This window comes from Platalea leucorodia (assembly GCF_965183815.1).
Source record: "Platalea leucorodia genome assembly, chromosome: 11".
Lineage (NCBI taxonomy): Eukaryota > Metazoa > Chordata > Aves > Pelecaniformes > Threskiornithidae > Platalea > Platalea leucorodia.
Genome location: NC_138833.1, coordinates 11,750,349 through 11,767,091, shown reverse-complemented (window position 1 = coordinate 11,767,091; position 16,743 = coordinate 11,750,349). Strand labels below are relative to the sequence as shown.

The 16,743-nt window shown below is 41.1% G+C and overlaps 1 protein-coding gene across 1 annotated transcript in view; it reads right to left on the bottom strand.

Moving 5' to 3' along the window:
* Window positions 1–16,743, bottom strand: part of ADAMTS2 (ADAM metallopeptidase with thrombospondin type 1 motif 2) — a gene marked incomplete at both ends in the record, with an annotated part of 189,827 nt that overhangs the window by 115,692 nt on the left and 57,392 nt on the right. Inside the window, 1 exon segment of the mRNA XM_082323849.1 lies at window positions 2,748–2,907. Within this exon segment, the coding sequence (XP_082179975.1) occupies window positions 2,748–2,907 (160 nt within the window).

Sequence of the window (16,743 nt, the reverse complement as noted above, 5' to 3'; positions counted from 1 at the left end):
TATCTATCATCTGTCCAAACCCAAACATTCAAAAATCATGACTCACAATCCTCTCCCAAATCATAGGATTAAATTAACATATCATGGGATTTTGAAAGATGCTGTCTTAAAAATTAGGGAATACTATATACTTTGTGTTACTCATTACTTTAAAATACTTACACAGTCAGAAACTACAAAGTATTTATCAACAGTTAAAAGAGCCAGAAGCTCACCTAGGGGAAAGAAAAAAAAGCAATCATCACATATTCATAAGATTCCTGGAGGCTGGACATTTAAAAATAGTCCAAGTGTTACAATTCATCACATGTAAATTTATGGGACTTGGCAACAATGCAGTTGTCTCCAGGGATGTTGGAAGAGGAGGAGTGCTCTTGGTTAACCTCTTTTTTTTTTTTTTTTTAAATAGATACAGCATGCTGAAAGTGCCCTACTAAGTATTTCCTAAATAAGCCCATTGATTAATTTAGACCACTATGGAAACACACAGCACAGCATGCTTATCAATGCCCAGTCACTAAATATTTTGACGTTTGTTAACCAAAACTAGATGCATTCTGGAAAAAGACAAACTGGAAAAAAGAATTACAATTCTTGAAAGCATGTCCTTTCCATGCTTGTTGCCTAGAGCAAATCAGAGGTGGGAAGCCAGGTTTAATAAAAAGTAGAGGAGAACAGACCCGTTTTGGAGTGGCTGTTCACTTTTTTTGTTAAAGGCAAAGAGAATTTCATGGGAAAAAAAACATGTACAGTATATCAGGTTTTTTTCCAAAATAAAAACTAATCTCTAATCAATTTTACAAATCAAAAGATGGTGGATGGAAGGGAAGATCACTACTCTTTGCATTTTTTCCTTATTTTAAAATTTGAAATATGAAAAATCATGACTATTCCTACCTACCACCGACACCTGCTGTTCCGGACATGGTCAGTGCTACATCTCAGCCTGGCCTGCACAAGTTCAGCCTCGCTTTTGCTTTTTAATCCCACCGTGCTGGCTGAGGGCTATTATTACTTTTGTGCCTTTGTACCAGGGCCTACAAACTTCAGTCCTTACATGAGCACACAGCGCAGGTGAGGTGACAGATGCAGAAGTCTGGTGGCATCACACACCGCATGTAGCTTTGCTGCCAGTCACAGCGGGCAGCCCACGAGCAGCCCTGCCGTCAGCTCCACGAGAAGCCATGCAGCATGGTGCTGCATCTGAGAGAGGTGTTTTCAGATACTGCTGTCAGAGCCTTCCTCTAGCAGGTACCGCATGCCAATAACTGGAGCTGATCTACAATTTATGCTTTTCTGTGTACCAGACTCCTACTCCTGAGGAATATTTACCATCCAAAACCAAAAATACTGCCATAAGGTGTGAATAAAATCAAGCCTCTTTTGTTTAAGAGGAAACACAGTGACTGGCTGATATTTTCCAACACTGCAATAATTTCATAAACATCTACTAACAGAGCAACTTCCATCCTATGATTCTGGGATTGTGGCGCTCAGACTCCTGTGTCCCCCAGCTCTGCTCCAGAACGAGTACAAAGGCAACCAGTAGAGCCCAACACAGCACTGTGTCAGTCATAAAATTCATGGGTCATTTTGATGGCCAAAGGGGAAAAAAAAGTTAGTTGAATGCTATTGCTTGCTTTTTTTTCCCTCTCCATTCCAACTTGAACGTTGAGAAGTTTATATTGTTCACTTGCCCCTAATTTCAGTGCCTCATCTCTGTGACTATCTGTTCCTTCAACCGGTTTCTGGGGATTACAATATGCAAGCACAGAGTAGAATTTTTACAACAGGTACCATACTCTTTGTCTTTTGAAAATTATTAAAGTGGCATAGTAGAGGGTTGTGGATCACTGGGAAGATTTCTATAAAGGACAATCTAACACACTGCATTATACTTGAAAACGTATTATATGGAAATAAGATAATACCAGGGTATGAGTAGCAAATAACTCTGCAGTTTGGTACACACATTTGGAACAAAAATGTAGTGATTTTGTTGTTTCCACTCAAATGACCCAGTTAATCTCAGTGTTATCATCAGCTGTCAAAACATCCACTTACCAGATTTGCATCCCTTATTTATTCAGAAAAAAAGGTGCAATATCCGAGCAGTTACCAGAGAAATAGAAAATACTACACAGAACGGGTGTTTATGTTTAGCTCCTGTTATTCCATCACTGTCTGTCACATACTTAGTAAGTTAAATTCCACACTTGGAAACACATAAATAAATCAAGAAAGTTTGTGTTCATATCTGAAGATACCATTATTTCCCTGTTGAAATTAAATCCAGCCCAGCGAAGACAGTGCAGTGAGAAGCCCATATACCACATCAGCCTTGGTGTCCTTGCTGCAGCCTTCTAACACAGCCTTTGCAAAGCCAGCACTGGTACCTGTCCCCAGCGCACACAGGCGCCTCTGCACCGCTGTTCCATCCACCATCCCCTTCCTCTGGTCTGACCTGGGGACTCAGTGGAACACACGACTTTATGCTGGCTAACTCCAGGGCCAAGGAAACTGCTTGAAGCATACACAGTTCCACCATCCTGGAGATGGTTTTAGCTGCTGAAATGCTTGCTTACCCCAGGTAAAGTGCTCAACTCCTTCCCTACCTTTTCATCCGCAGAGGGAGAAGAACACATTTCCATTTTCAAGGATAAAAAAGCCAGAGATAGCAGATCACACTGGCTACGTGCCTTCAGCTACACTTTATACATCAGCTGGCATTAACATCTCTGCCTTACCTTTATGCAGGGTATCCATGTTCTCAATAGGAAGCTGCTTCTTGGCAGCTGCTCTGCGATAGACCACATGCGTTCTGCCTTCTCCTTCCTCCTCCTCCTGGACCCCCTTCTTCAGAGGTTCAATGAAGAACTCGTCCTTGTCTGTGCGAATCATGCCAGCCTGCAGCGACAGGGCAGAGATCGAACATTTTGTGTTACTGCACATACAGCAGACATTGTGAGTAAACAGTTACAATATGCATAAGCACACTTTAGTGCTCTCTAGAGAACAATTAGGATGCAGAGAGGAAGCCAGGTGAATTCTTTACTAGAGCAAAATGAAGCATCACTTCCCCAACTTGACAAGAAAGGACAAAAGGTACAACTCTGAACCAAAAGGACTTCTCCTCAAACCACGTGAGCAAAGCACAGGTCTAAGAACCTGTCTAGGAAATACACTCCCCACTAGAAAACAGCTACAATGAAAGTTACTATGACCTTAGCTATCTGTCAGGCCCAGACCGCTCCAGTGTTTACTATCTCTGCTAAATAAAGGATCAATTCAGTGCCATAAGCTGGTCCTGATGCGCAGTTCAACAGTCAAAAAACGTAGAGTCAGCCTTTCTGTTCAGAAGCAAGAGGAAAAGTACTACGTCTTACACGCAGGCAGCTAAGCTTTGTGATTATTTCCCCCTTGACACAAAGGGTTCAGCTGACAAAGTACTCTTTCAAGAATTAGCCACAACTAGTTTAAAAAAAGGTGTCAGTAGTGCATTGCTAAGAAATAAAAACTTATTCAGACTGGATCAGATACTCTGGTATGAAAAAAAGAGAAATTTGCACTTCTACAGAGCACCTCAAAGGAACCAAGCAATTCTCACTGTGTTCAGGGGAAACCCTCATGAAGACTGAAAACTTTAAAAAGTCTTTTCATCATCTTCATGCAGGTGAAACAACTTGGGCACCTGGACCACCTGCATTTGTCTCCTCTTGCAGTTCTGCCCTGCTGCAGAAGGTCACAGCAGCCAGTAGCTGGCTTGCAGAGATGGTTGGCTTGAATCAATTTTTCTGCATATGTTTGCACATCTGTGTTTGAGAACTTAAACTAACGAACTCTTAGCTTGTAAACAGAAAGTCTTACTATTAACGTGAAAGAAATTGTTTAGATTATTATTGAGAGAAGCCCCAGATCCAACCTTCAGAAGCTCCTTCATCACGCTTTTTCCCACTCTTGCCCACTGATGATCCTGGAGTCATTGGACTTTCAAACTGGGCACAGGAGAATATCTTGACACTGTGACACACTTCATCTTGCTATCTGAGCTTCTGGGAGCCTAAATCCTCTGCTGGGTGAAGCCCTACCTCAAGCTTCTAGGAGAACCAATTTGGCTCCTTTGAAAGCAGTATCCTCACTTGAAACAAGTATCATCTAAATACTCTTTTCATAACCCAGCACTAAAATTCTCATACAACGCATATTTTTCTTCTACAAGCAGCAAACTATATTCCTACTGCTATAAATACGGTATGTTCTTTGATTCCCTCCTTGGAAAAATGTCAGGTTCATTTGTCATGTCTTAACTTACATTAGGCAAGATTTCCAGTCCCAGATTTCATATATATAATGTATACAAAAACAGATTGAAGGGGAAGGATTAAAGAAGCAAAATTATATCAAAGCAATTTAAACTGATGCCATCCTGCCTGTATATAGGAAACTGAATTTGAAATCCTGTCCTGTTTCTTCTTATCTAATTTAGATTCTACATCAGACACAAAAAAGGTGAGACAGGCTCAGCAGCTCAAGGAAGCTAAGATAACCAAGAAAATAAGTGCTGAACCCAGAGAGACAGCAACTGATCTTTTACTGTAAAGGGGAATACATGAAAAATTCAGAATTGATGTTATTCTCCTTTTAATATATATTTTAATTGTATACACACACACTTCTTCTGGATATTAAATATTATATCCAGAAATTTTAGTCTGTTTATGAGAAATGCACAACTACAGGTCAAGAAGGAACAAGCATTTGCATGCTCAGCTGCACAGAGTACGATGCACACGCCATACATACGCCCAGGAGAAATACACAGAGCGCTTGACTGTCATGTGAAAAAAAAAAAGTGATTTTGCTTTTTGCGAGTAAGCTACATGGTTGCGCACATGTTCATATGTGTTTCTGGATTTATTAAACCTACTGTTAACTAGGCAGCTAATGCCAGATCTTAGTTTAAAATGCAGACCATACTTCAGGATCCTGGGGCAAACACTGCTGTACACTGTATGCAGCAGATGGGAGTTTGGAGGAATTTAGATCTTCTTAGAAAATTAACAAACAGGCAAATTCTACAATCAATAGTTGAACTGATTAGACAGAAGAACAACTTTTATAGGTGAACTTTAGCTTCCAGGGCATGATGGCCTTTTGGAAAAGAAATCATCTGGTCAGAGTAAAGATTGCCCCCTGAGAAGATGAAGGCAACACCCTGGGACAGACTGCAAGACTAAATGAAAGAGAAATTCAAATGCTGGTTCCCAAGACACAAAACCAGCAGTCAAACGCTGACGTTTCCTGCAGATCATTGTGCGTGGTACTGGCCCTTTTGCGTGCAGGGGGATTCATGTGGCACTGAATACTGCCAAACAGCAGGCCATCCATCAGGTGCTCTTATTTCACACTCTGCTTCTCGGATAGACACGACACCAGGCTGTACATCCTCACGGCAGTATCCTCCCTAATTCTGTTGGAGTGTAGAAAGGAAGGAATTTAACCTTCAAACATGGCTGAATATTTCTTTTTGTCATTTTAATCTTGGACTAAAATAACTTTGTCTCTTGCACTGGAATTTCTCTTTCTTTAAGTCCTGAGAGACACATCAATTATTTTTGATCAGAATTACTAAGAAAGAGTTAGTGTGTGTTTGAATTATAAAAGAATTATATATTTTTATATATTGTATAACCTACACAGTCTTTGATTTAGCTAACATAGTCTCATGAAATAAAATAAGAAAAAATGGCTGTTTAAGACTTTAAGAAGAAAATTCATTTAGATGGCAAGGCAGAGTTCCTTCAGCAATCCACAGTTCAAGTCATCTGCCTAATAATATACCCACAGTTATAAATGATTCATTAAGAAATATGTGGGGCTCCTGAATGTCTCCACCACACACTTCCTTGCTGCTCTAAGCAAGACATCTAACCTCTTTACTTCCATTTCTCCACCTCTGAACCAGCATAACAACAGTCTTCCAGGATAATTACAAGGGCTGATTTGTTATTTTTTTGCCAAGTGCTTTGAACATGAAAAGCTCAACATGAATTGCCTAATGCATTTTTTCTGATACTACTCAGAATACCCTCAAAAAGCCACCATGAAAGGGAGATTGCTTTTAGTCATCAACTCAACACCAGTGTTGCACACAGCCAAACAAGCAACATAAAGGCATTGCTCCAGCAGCACGGGTTTGCTCATGCCCTTCACCCATCAGTCCTGTTCTTATCCATGGATGCCATCACCCTTGTGCCAGCCTGTCATGCCAAGACAACTGTCAGACAACCACCAAGTTTATGATGACAACAGAGAGCATTAAAGTTGCTGCAATTTCCTGGAGAATGTCTCTGGATGACTGAAACAGAAATGCCATATTGTTTGAGCAAATCTACGCCTTCCCTTCAACATAGATTAGACTAGAAGGTCTTCAGAAAATCCTTGGGCCATTGTCTGGACATTTACACCAAGGGATGCAAAAGCAGAATTAAGCCTTTGAATTACCAGTTTCCCCAAGTTCTGAACAGAAGAACACTCGTTGCTTTCATGAACTAAGAGCTCAAAAGTAACTGCTAGCAACAGCGTTTTTCTATCCTATACTGCTCATTGCCCATCCCAGGACTGCTGCACTTCCAGGAGTTACGGATTAGCAGTGCCTCCCTGGCACTACGACCCTGCAGCCACATGTGCTGTGTAATTCAGAACTAGGTGTGGGACTGAGCATCCCCGTGGAAAGGACTTCCAATTCTGGAAAAAAAGCTGAGCTAACCTTTACCTCTTCCCTTCCTCTTCCGGGACTAGACTGAAACTAAAGTGAATATGGGAATATTGATAAATAACGATGGCAGCAGCGACTGTGTCCTGTGCCTAATAAAAACATAACTTAGTTGAAAAAGTGTTTGCCTTTGGAATGCACCAAACTGGAGCAAAGAGCCTATAATATCCCACTGTTTCCCAAAGCGGGACATCCCCAGGCCTTCCTTCTAAGGGTTTTTAGATCCCAGCTCCAAATTACTCAAGTCAAGTACTGCTTAGCACTCATTAATATGCACTAAAGACTAGAGCAGAAGACACTTAATCAAAAGGAAATTGCAGTTCAGAGAATCAAAACCTCTGCTAAGGTTCACAAGGCAGTTATTTAGAAGTGAAAGCCACACAGGAAAAAATTCACAAGGAAGGCAGAGAGTGACTGTCCTGTCTAATTAAGACAAGAATTACATTGATAAGCTACAAATTAGTCCATTGCAATAAACAGGGCTGGGGTTTAGAGCTCCACTAATCTCTTTTGGGGGTAACAGGGCTCCTGCGCATCCCTGAAGACCTGCTTCCAAGGCTTTCAAGGACCACAGGATCTACAGATACTGGCAATGGCAGTGGCCACATGGAACCCTCTCTACCACTCGAGCTTTACAAGGCAAGTCCACTGTACCATCAGGTCACCACCTCCACTTGGGGCTTTCTGCCCAAGGTAATTACACTAGTCCCATCCACCATGATGGAGACCTCCTCTCCAGCCCAGGAGACCTGCCAACAGGTTGCCACTGCATCACAGAGCTCAGCTGAAAAGCAGGTCTCTTCCCCAGTCTCCTTAACATCCCCGAACAACAAACCCTCTTGCATTTCCAAAGACATTCTTTAAAAATCTAATTTGACAGAAAAACCGCCTGGCATATTTAGATCTACAGAAAACTCCAGGTTTTAGAGCGTTAGCTCCTGTGGATAATTAAATGTCTCGCTGGCTCTGCACTTGGTGAGCGACTTAATTGTCTCCTCATTCCCATTCCCATCACAGCTCCCTGTTCTAGGCTGTAATGAAGTAACCCATCTAGCTGCTGCTTCAGGACTCCAGAGCCTCAGCCCGTCCTGTAACTGCAAGTTTAATTAATGTTGATTTTCTTCCTCATTAGTACAGCTTTACAAAGTTTTTCATTGCCATATAAAGGCAATTTACTTCCCAGTCTCCAAGCACATGATACAGATAGGAAGCTAAAATTAAATGTGAACAAACCTGAAATTAATATAAAAAATCCAAGTACCTGCTTAGTTAATTAAATCAGTAACCTAGAAAAACAGAGTTTTTCAGAAACTCTTAGAAACAGTATTTCTGACAATAGAGAGTGCTCTATTTTTTTGAGTATTTGATTCTGAAAAAGGTAACCAGCCACATGACATACCTGTGCATGAACAAACCCTAAATACAGTCCTGAATTTCAGGTGATTTTCTTGAGGCAAAAAGGAGGTTCAAACTATCCGATATTTAACCTCAGTGCCTGGGTTAGGAGCCTGCACTCCCTATGATGTCAATGAAGCCTCCAGAGAGGAATTTGCAATATGGGATCCTCCCAACAATCAGTTCACAGAGAAGCAGAGACAGGAGGTTTGCATTTCACTGTATAGTTGCCAAAAAATACTCTGTAGATGATTTGAAAGAGAAAATACTTATATTTACAGGACAGCATATTGGATAAGGTCTTATTCTATTTTTATATCAATGTGCCTATACCCTAAATACAGAACTGCTATACGTTTGACTAAAACTGGCACTAGTATAGCAGAGAATTTTAAAGCAAATTCCACGTTATTTTTATTTACGATCCTTCTCTAGATCTTAGAACCAGAGGAACATGCTTTTTTCCAAACAGCAACAGATGTGTCCTCCCAACAATGAAGTCAAGTACAGAAATATTATTAGTTCAGTTCCGTTAGAATGGACCTGATGCACCAGGAGGTCTGATGGAGCAAGATCACCCAGGAAGTCTGCGGCAGAAGTAAGGACATAACACAGACCTTCCAAACTCATCCCTGCCCATACGGGATCCCTCAACATTTTCAGTTCTGCAAAGCATTAATTCCCAGTCATACAGTACACTGATTCAGGAACAGACACACTTGGCGTTTTACTTCCATTTAGCTTCATTCATATAGACAACAGTGAAAAAAAGAGCTTCTTATGTCATATTTGCATTTGATTTTTGAGAAAAAGCATTGCAGAGGAAGAATTGTGCAGTGCTGCAAATTCATCTTTCCTTACAGCGAATGGAGGTACTGAAGGAATTGCAGCAAACATTTGGAACATGTTGCCACTTATTGTGCTGCATGCTGCTGCTGCCCAAAAGCTACACTGATTTATTCAGTCCCAGGCTGGATGGGGAAGGGGAGAAAAAGAAAGTTTTTAACTGCGCATATATATTTTCATTACTGTTAGTCTAAGGGAGTATTTTTCAGCTTTTTTTCAAGTCAGTTTGCAATTAAGGTGCTTTATTTTCACATATCCTCAAAAAATTAAGGGGAGAAATAATTGTATATACACACAGGAATTACATAGACTGACAGAGAGGCAGAGCCTGCTGGGTAACCCTGTGAAAGCTGCATGTTACTTAGGGCCCCTATTTATCCTCTGCAGAATGGGGATAAGGTCACATTTTTAATGCACTTTGAGATCTATTAATGAAAAGCGCCATACAACAGCTATTCGTACTAAGAGTGCTTTCATGACAGGCTGCTTTCCTACAGTCCTTGTAGCTCAAGGGAGGATGGGTATCCCATCCATTCATGCATCTATATGCTTCCACTGCTACCAAAAATAAAGTTTTGTCCCTGGAGCCCAGCTTAGTCACTACACAATTGCAGGTGTGATTAATAATAGCAGTGGGACAAATCTGCAGCTGATACAACCTGAAGTTAAGAGAACTGCATTAGTTTATAGCAGATGGGAATCTGGACCCAAATCTTGCATTTGTATGGTATAACTTATTTTAGAAACTCACAAAAGGGTTTTTTGTGGTTTTTAAGAGACACAATAGTGAGACAGACTGTGTCTCATTCTCACTGAACCACCAAGAAAACAGACACAATTAAAATCATTTCACAAAGCAATGCCAGCAGATTTCAAGACAAGCATCCTGGCCACAGTGCCTGGCTTTTACCAGTGGACAACAGTAAAAAGATTGCTTCCATCTTCTCTGCCTTTACAAGAAAATTACCAAATTCTCACCTCTGTCACTCAGTGCCTGCGAGGGCCAGCAGCAGTGCAGGAGACCAGGGCCATGACCCTGAGCACCACTTCCCTTCAGTAACTCTCCTGCCTCTGTCCCCCACAACCAACCCCACCCTAGCAGCCACTCATCTCTGAATTGTGGTAGATCACAAGAGGTAAAGCTCATTTTCAAAAGGTTTAGGTAATACACAAAAACATGGCTTTCTGCAAAATGAATATCTGCAGCAAATACAGAGTACAGCCTGCAAAAGTACAACAGACACTTCGAAGCAGGCAAATTCAGAGCACACTTCCCTGCAGCTGCTATACAGGGAAACAGCATCGCACCTTTGCCAGGTTGGCTTCCACCTTTCGGACACCTCTGCCACCACCACCAGGAACCTCGTTTCCTAAGAGTTCAGTTACAAGAGCTGTTACAATTCTGTAGCTTTTTAAACAGAGACAAACAGTTCTTTTACCTAAAATAATGCTTAAGCAAGAACTTTTTGGGAAGTCTCTAGGCATGATGTCCACAGGTATGTGTAATTCCAAGTGGGAAAGAGGTGAGTTATTAAATAGCTGTTAAGAATGAAAATGATAAATGTGGCAGATCTTGCAGACTCAGGGGATTGTAAACTTGATTGCTGTTGTTGCAAGCAGGGAATAGTAATTGTAGTTCCCTGCAACAGAGTTTCTCAATTTTAATCTTTCAGGGAGGAAAAGCATGAATATCAAATCCATGAATTTGCTAACAACAAGATCCAAAAGGATTAACTTTCTCAATTTTAACACAAGAAAACATTTGAAATAAAGCATTTCTGAGGTCACTTTGACAAAATGCATAGTTGAGTCCTACTTTCAGCAATAAAAATGAATTGACATTCATGGGGACAGACTTTTTAGCAGGGCCAGTAGCGACAGGACAAGGGGTAATGGTTTTAAACTAAAAGCAGGTAGATTCAGACTGGATGTAAGGAAGACATTTTTTACAATGAGGGTAGTGAAACACTGGCACAGGTTGCCCAGAGAAGGTGGTAGATGCCCCATCCTTGGAAACATTCAAGGCCAGGCTGGATGGGGCTCTGAGCAACCTGATCTCATTGTAGATGTCCCTGCCAATTGCAGGGGCGATGGACTAGATGGCCTTTAGAGGTCCCTTCCATCCCAAAGCATTCCATGATTCTATGATTCTGCAACAAAACAAAACCAGTCGGACTGGAAAGCTCTTCAGCTCAAACTCTCACAAAATGGGATGGTTACTACACAAGTTTCTTTTCAAAAATATATTTGCTTAAGGCCCAAATCACCACCCACTGAAGTCAGCAGGTGTCACATTCATAAATCTCAACGCCAGAATTCATAAATGGATTCATAAATATTAAAGCAGTTTAGCCTGACCTTCTGTATAAGACAGGCTGAAGACTTTCACCAAAGCATTGCTGCAGCCTCCCAAAAACAGTCTTCATCCTGAATTCAGCAGGGCTGGATCAGATCCATTAACAGGTAGGAAACGGAGTCTAGGTCTTTGCTATGGTAAACCAGATAAAACGATCCAGACCACACACTGGAGAAAAAGGTTTACCTTGTAATATATTAAAAAAAAGTTTAATATATTAAATTAATCTGACTTGAAACTTAGCATTTAAAGTAATTTAAAACTACATTATAGAAATCCTGAATCTTCCCTTTAGAAGATGTTATGGCAGCAACATTTCATATTCCAAAGGAGTATGTGAGCTGCAGAGTGCAAGCTGCAGGACAGCAGGAGCCAGCTCTGGCCTGGGTCATTCCCATCTCCTCCTCCTCCGCTGTGTTCTACCACCGCTTCTCGCACAGCAGCCCTGGTGCCCACGCAACCACACAGTGAGCAGGTTCAGGAAGCTTACCCCAAAATCACCACCCTAGAAAGACATGCACCTTGGCAGAACAGGTCTTCCTGGTCTGCAGCTTCTGATGTTAGCTACTCCAGTGAAAGCAAGATCCCCAGCAGGTAAAAATTCCTACCTGAGAGACAGCATCTCACACCCACTTCATGCTGTTCCATGCAACGGCTCAAACCCCAAATCTGGCCACAGGTCCAGGGGTGACCAATCCAGTTATGGATTGGAAATCAGATAGGGTCCTTTTCTGCTAAATGCAAGTCTTACTTAATCTGGTTGCCCTTAAGGGTGAGGGGAAACAAAAGACCAAAAGTTTGCTACAGCTGGGGCTTGTTTTCCTTTCCACATCCTATAGACCAGCTTATTTTAACCTTCCTTCTCTATTGGAGGAATGAACCTGGAAAGGGGTTATCCAAATGAGAACATGAAAAACTAATGCGAGATGAGCTTTCAATTTTAGACTGCACTCAGTTGTAGGCTCCCAGTACAAGATGTCAACAAACTGCAAGATTCAGTACAGAAACTAAAATAATTAATCCCTGGAGGAACAGGCTTATTAAGAAGGATTAAATCAAAGAATTAATGTGCGCTATTTGTCTATATGACAAAGAGGAAGGGAGGCATATGAAAACTCTCCAAGATTTGAAAGCATAGAGAGAATAAGAATTGCTGATGAGAAAAGCTTGGACATACCAGGAAACAAACAAAAAAAGAAAAACTGGTAGAAATTTTAGCCTGAAATGTTACAGGCAGTCTTCTTCAGCTTAAAAAAAAACCAAAAACAAAACCAAAAAACAACAAAAAAACCAACCTCAAAAGCTTGTCCTTAAAAATCTTTAAATTACTATTCCTTATTCTTTACATTGGACTAGTACCTACAGTTCAAGGAACAAGGTTTCTTGTTTGCACAACAACAAACACATTTTAGCAGACTTCTTCAGAGGAAGAAATAAAGAACATCAGCTGAGCCCAAACCAGGCTCAGGGAACTCGGCAGTAGCTGGTGATCTGTGTCCTTGGAAAAGCAAAATCAAACATGAGCTGGGCCTCTTCTGTGAGCCCCTTGCTTGAGCGAAGGGAGCCCAGCCTGTCCCAAGGCTCTGTTTCGTCCTGGCAAGGCAAAGGGGAGTTTCAGGGCTGTGGGAGCTTGGCTGTTGCTGGAAAGAAGCTGGAGGCTCTCCATCCCTAACTTCAGAGGCCAGCCACAAAAATAGAAGCCAGACAGACCACCCACAGACACCTGAAGCAACCTCCTCACCTCTACAAGTGAAATAAAGTGCACTCTCATATAAATGAATACTGTTCCTTAAGGGCAATATATATGCGTCCATATGGCAATCTGATTGCTACAGTAAATGGTGGATCTCACAGCATGTCTAGAGGGTCTCTTAGGAAGCACTGGGGAGGAGTTGTTGCTCATGGTTATTGTGGGCATGAAGACAGAGGTTCTGGATGTCAAGTTGCAAGTTGAAACCAGGAGTTTCATCATGGCATTGTTTTAATGTTCCCAGTCTGATGAAAGGACAAGTCAGAGATACAGTGCATGGCTGAAGAAATGAGCTGTGGATTCAGTGGGTATGGAAACAAGAGTTTGGATTCACCAGGCATTGTGAGAAACTCTGGACTGGATAAAGCCTGTACAGGAGAGATCAGTTTCTCCCATGTCATCACTGTATTGTGTACTGGAAAGGTTGTAAAGAGTACTTTAAAAAAAATAGGAGAGGAGGGTACAGAAGGACAAGTTTGATGTGTACTGATAAGAGCATATCAGACACTCAGTGAAAAGAAGACAGTCTGGGGACACTGTAACAGCAGGATAGGAAGCACACAGGAACATACCAGCCTGCCAGTGGAGAACAGAGCCTAGAATTAACTCAGATTAACCATTTAATCATGTAAAAGAAGAATCTAGAACCCCTCTAGATTAAATTTCTAGGTGTATATAGGAAAAGAATAGTATAGGGCGATACTGTCAACTGCTTGACCAGGACAGCAACAGCAACTGAGATATATACAAAGGGAGAACAGAAGCACCACAAGGGCAGGAAGCACATAGTGATGGGAGATGTCTACAACCCCTATGGAGACTGGGCAAATATCATCTTGAGGAGTGGTGCTGAGGATGGATTTGTAGGTATCATTAATGATTGCTTCAGGAAGCTCTTGAGACCAAGCCCTGCAAAACGGATGCAGCCCTCAGCTGCGTGAGCAGTGCGGCTGAACTGTTGCTGTTGAAGAATACTCAGTACCACTGACCACAGTGTGCTTGTGTTTGATGTCCTGGCAAGAGCAACAAAACCTGTAATATTTCTGCTGCAGTGTTCGCTTCCAGAAAGGATGAGTACATAAGAAGAAAGAAACTTGTTAAAGAAGAATTAAATGGGCACCTAAAAGAGAACCTCATTGCAGGTAGCATTGAACTATTTAAAGACAGTGTATTGAAGGCCCAGAACAAGTGTATACCATCCACCAAACAAGTTCAGAAAGAGCAAATCAAAGTCAGCAAGGCAAGGGAGGGCTATTGGAAGCACACAGGCACCCTTCCAGAAAAAAAAAAAACAAACCCAAATTAGGAAAATTGAACGGGTCATAAACTGGCAGATTAAAGGTAAAATCACAATAAGGCAAGCCAAAAGAAAGTCTGAGGAATAACTTGCAAAAAGCGTAAAAACTAATCATAAAACCTTTCTGAAATATATCAGGAGCTGAAAACTCATCAGGGTACCTGGAAGGCCAACAGATTATCCAGGTTTAAAGGAGCACTCAGAGACAGTACCATAACAGCAAAATTAAGTAAGGTTCTTCAAAACATGCTCACCTTGGAGAACCTGGAAGAGGCCCCTATGTAAGAGCTCTCCCCATCTAAGGTTGAACTGAAGGATCTGCCTCAAACTGAAAAATCAGAAGAGGAGGTTATAGAATAAAATCTACAATAAAGAAGAGGACTTGATCCTGACAAAAGTAAGAAATGAAACAGTCTAGCTACTGTGTGTGTCATGGTTTGCTCAAAACTGCTTCAAAACCAGAGGACTGAGTGCAAATGAAAATGCAAAGCCAGGTTCTAAGAAAACCTCCTAAAGAGAACTTGGGTACAAACCCCAATAAGCCTGACAGATGAGGGGGGTACAGCTTCATACAACACACATTTCAGTTTTGGAACCCCTTGCCACAGGAAGTGTCTACTAAGAAAACAGAAGGCTACTAATGCTAAGACATCGAAGACAATCACTCACTACTGGCCAGTTTTGAGGACAAGATAAGGACTACATGGACATCTGGGCCAACACAGTATGGCTCATGTGATTTTGTCTTTCCCTCATCTTGATCACCTCCAGTTTTTTTATGTTTTTTGCTGTTTGTGCTTTTCCTGATGTTTTTCTCCTCCACTGCCTCCAAGGCTGCAGCTACTAATAAAACAATTTAATATTGTCTGAATTGAAGAACAAGAATCTTCCCTCTGCCTGTTCCTTAGACTATGGCTCCAGTAACCATAAACTTTTCACCAAACTCCAAGCAGCACAAAAGAACTTAAAATGCTCACATGCACACACAAAACTCTAACAGATACAACCACAGCTAGATAATAACTGTAGAAACATGAAAAATTAGCAAGCGTTGAAGTAGAAGGTAGACTGTTAATAACATTTTATTTTGGAAAACAAAAAGCGCCTATGCTCTTAAGCAAAAGTCAAAAGAAAAACACATTTTCTCAAAGAAATAAAAATGAAGCTCCAACCTTTTTGCAGCAACTAGCAACTAGATAGTCAGAAGCTGGACACAACATACACCGAGTCAAGTGGAGCCTATAAAGGATACACTCCCTGAAAATAAGAGAGTACAGAAAATAAATGCAAAGAAAGAAGCATAAATCAGCCTGTAAATCTTTCAGAACTACTAAAAATCAAACTACATACCATATGTCAGCGGGCTCATATATTCACACCAGTAGAGCTGGGTTAGGGCCACCACACATTCTGGTAAGTTTACAAGTGCCATGTGTTTATTTGGACAATACTATTACCACAAAAGTTATTAAGGGAATTCTTCAAGAGGTGGTTTCCATACTTTACCTGTCTTCTATAAAACTGTGTGGCTTTCTTATTTAAAGTTGCCTGTAAATCTCATGAGATTGCTTTATAATTAAACAGACATTATTAATTTAGACTAGGAGGCAGAGAGAAAAAAAACATTTGTAGCTCTTGAGACAACAACAATGCTTACAAACTTCTCCAAGTCAACTGTCCAAACATAGTTACAAGAACTACAAGCCAACAATCTGGATCAGAGGAAATATTACTGTAAGAAAGCCAGTTATCTCCCCTTATAAATCCAAAAAATGTTAGTTTTTGAAAGAAATTATCAGATAATCTGCATCAGCTCCACCACTCAAGCCAAAGTCAGTTATTGCAATCATCTCTCTAGCTCCTGCCTAAAAGAGGAACAAATATCCAGCACAGGGCAAAACATAGCTCCTCTGTGTTTCTTGAGGGCATCCAGAATGCTGATGAGGATACCCATCAGTGACATGGGGGCATCTAGGGCCCAATAGTGAAACGTCCCTCATCCAGAAAACAGAGATTCCTATCAACTCATGTGCATCCCAGACCACACAGATGAACACACTGGTGGTAAGATGTGGCCATACGACCAGTGAGCCATTGAGCTTCATGATGAACTTCCAACATTACTGAAAAATTACAAATGAGGTCAACAAAATCCTCACTTTTCCACTTTAAATTCACTGCTAACTACACAATTCAGGTTAGAGATAGCGCTATCAGGAGCCAAAGAGACACAATTCAGGAAGATCAGGGAATGAACACACAAGAAACCATCAAATGGAAGCTAACACTGACAAAAAACTAAAATGCTTTGGCAGGAGCATTTA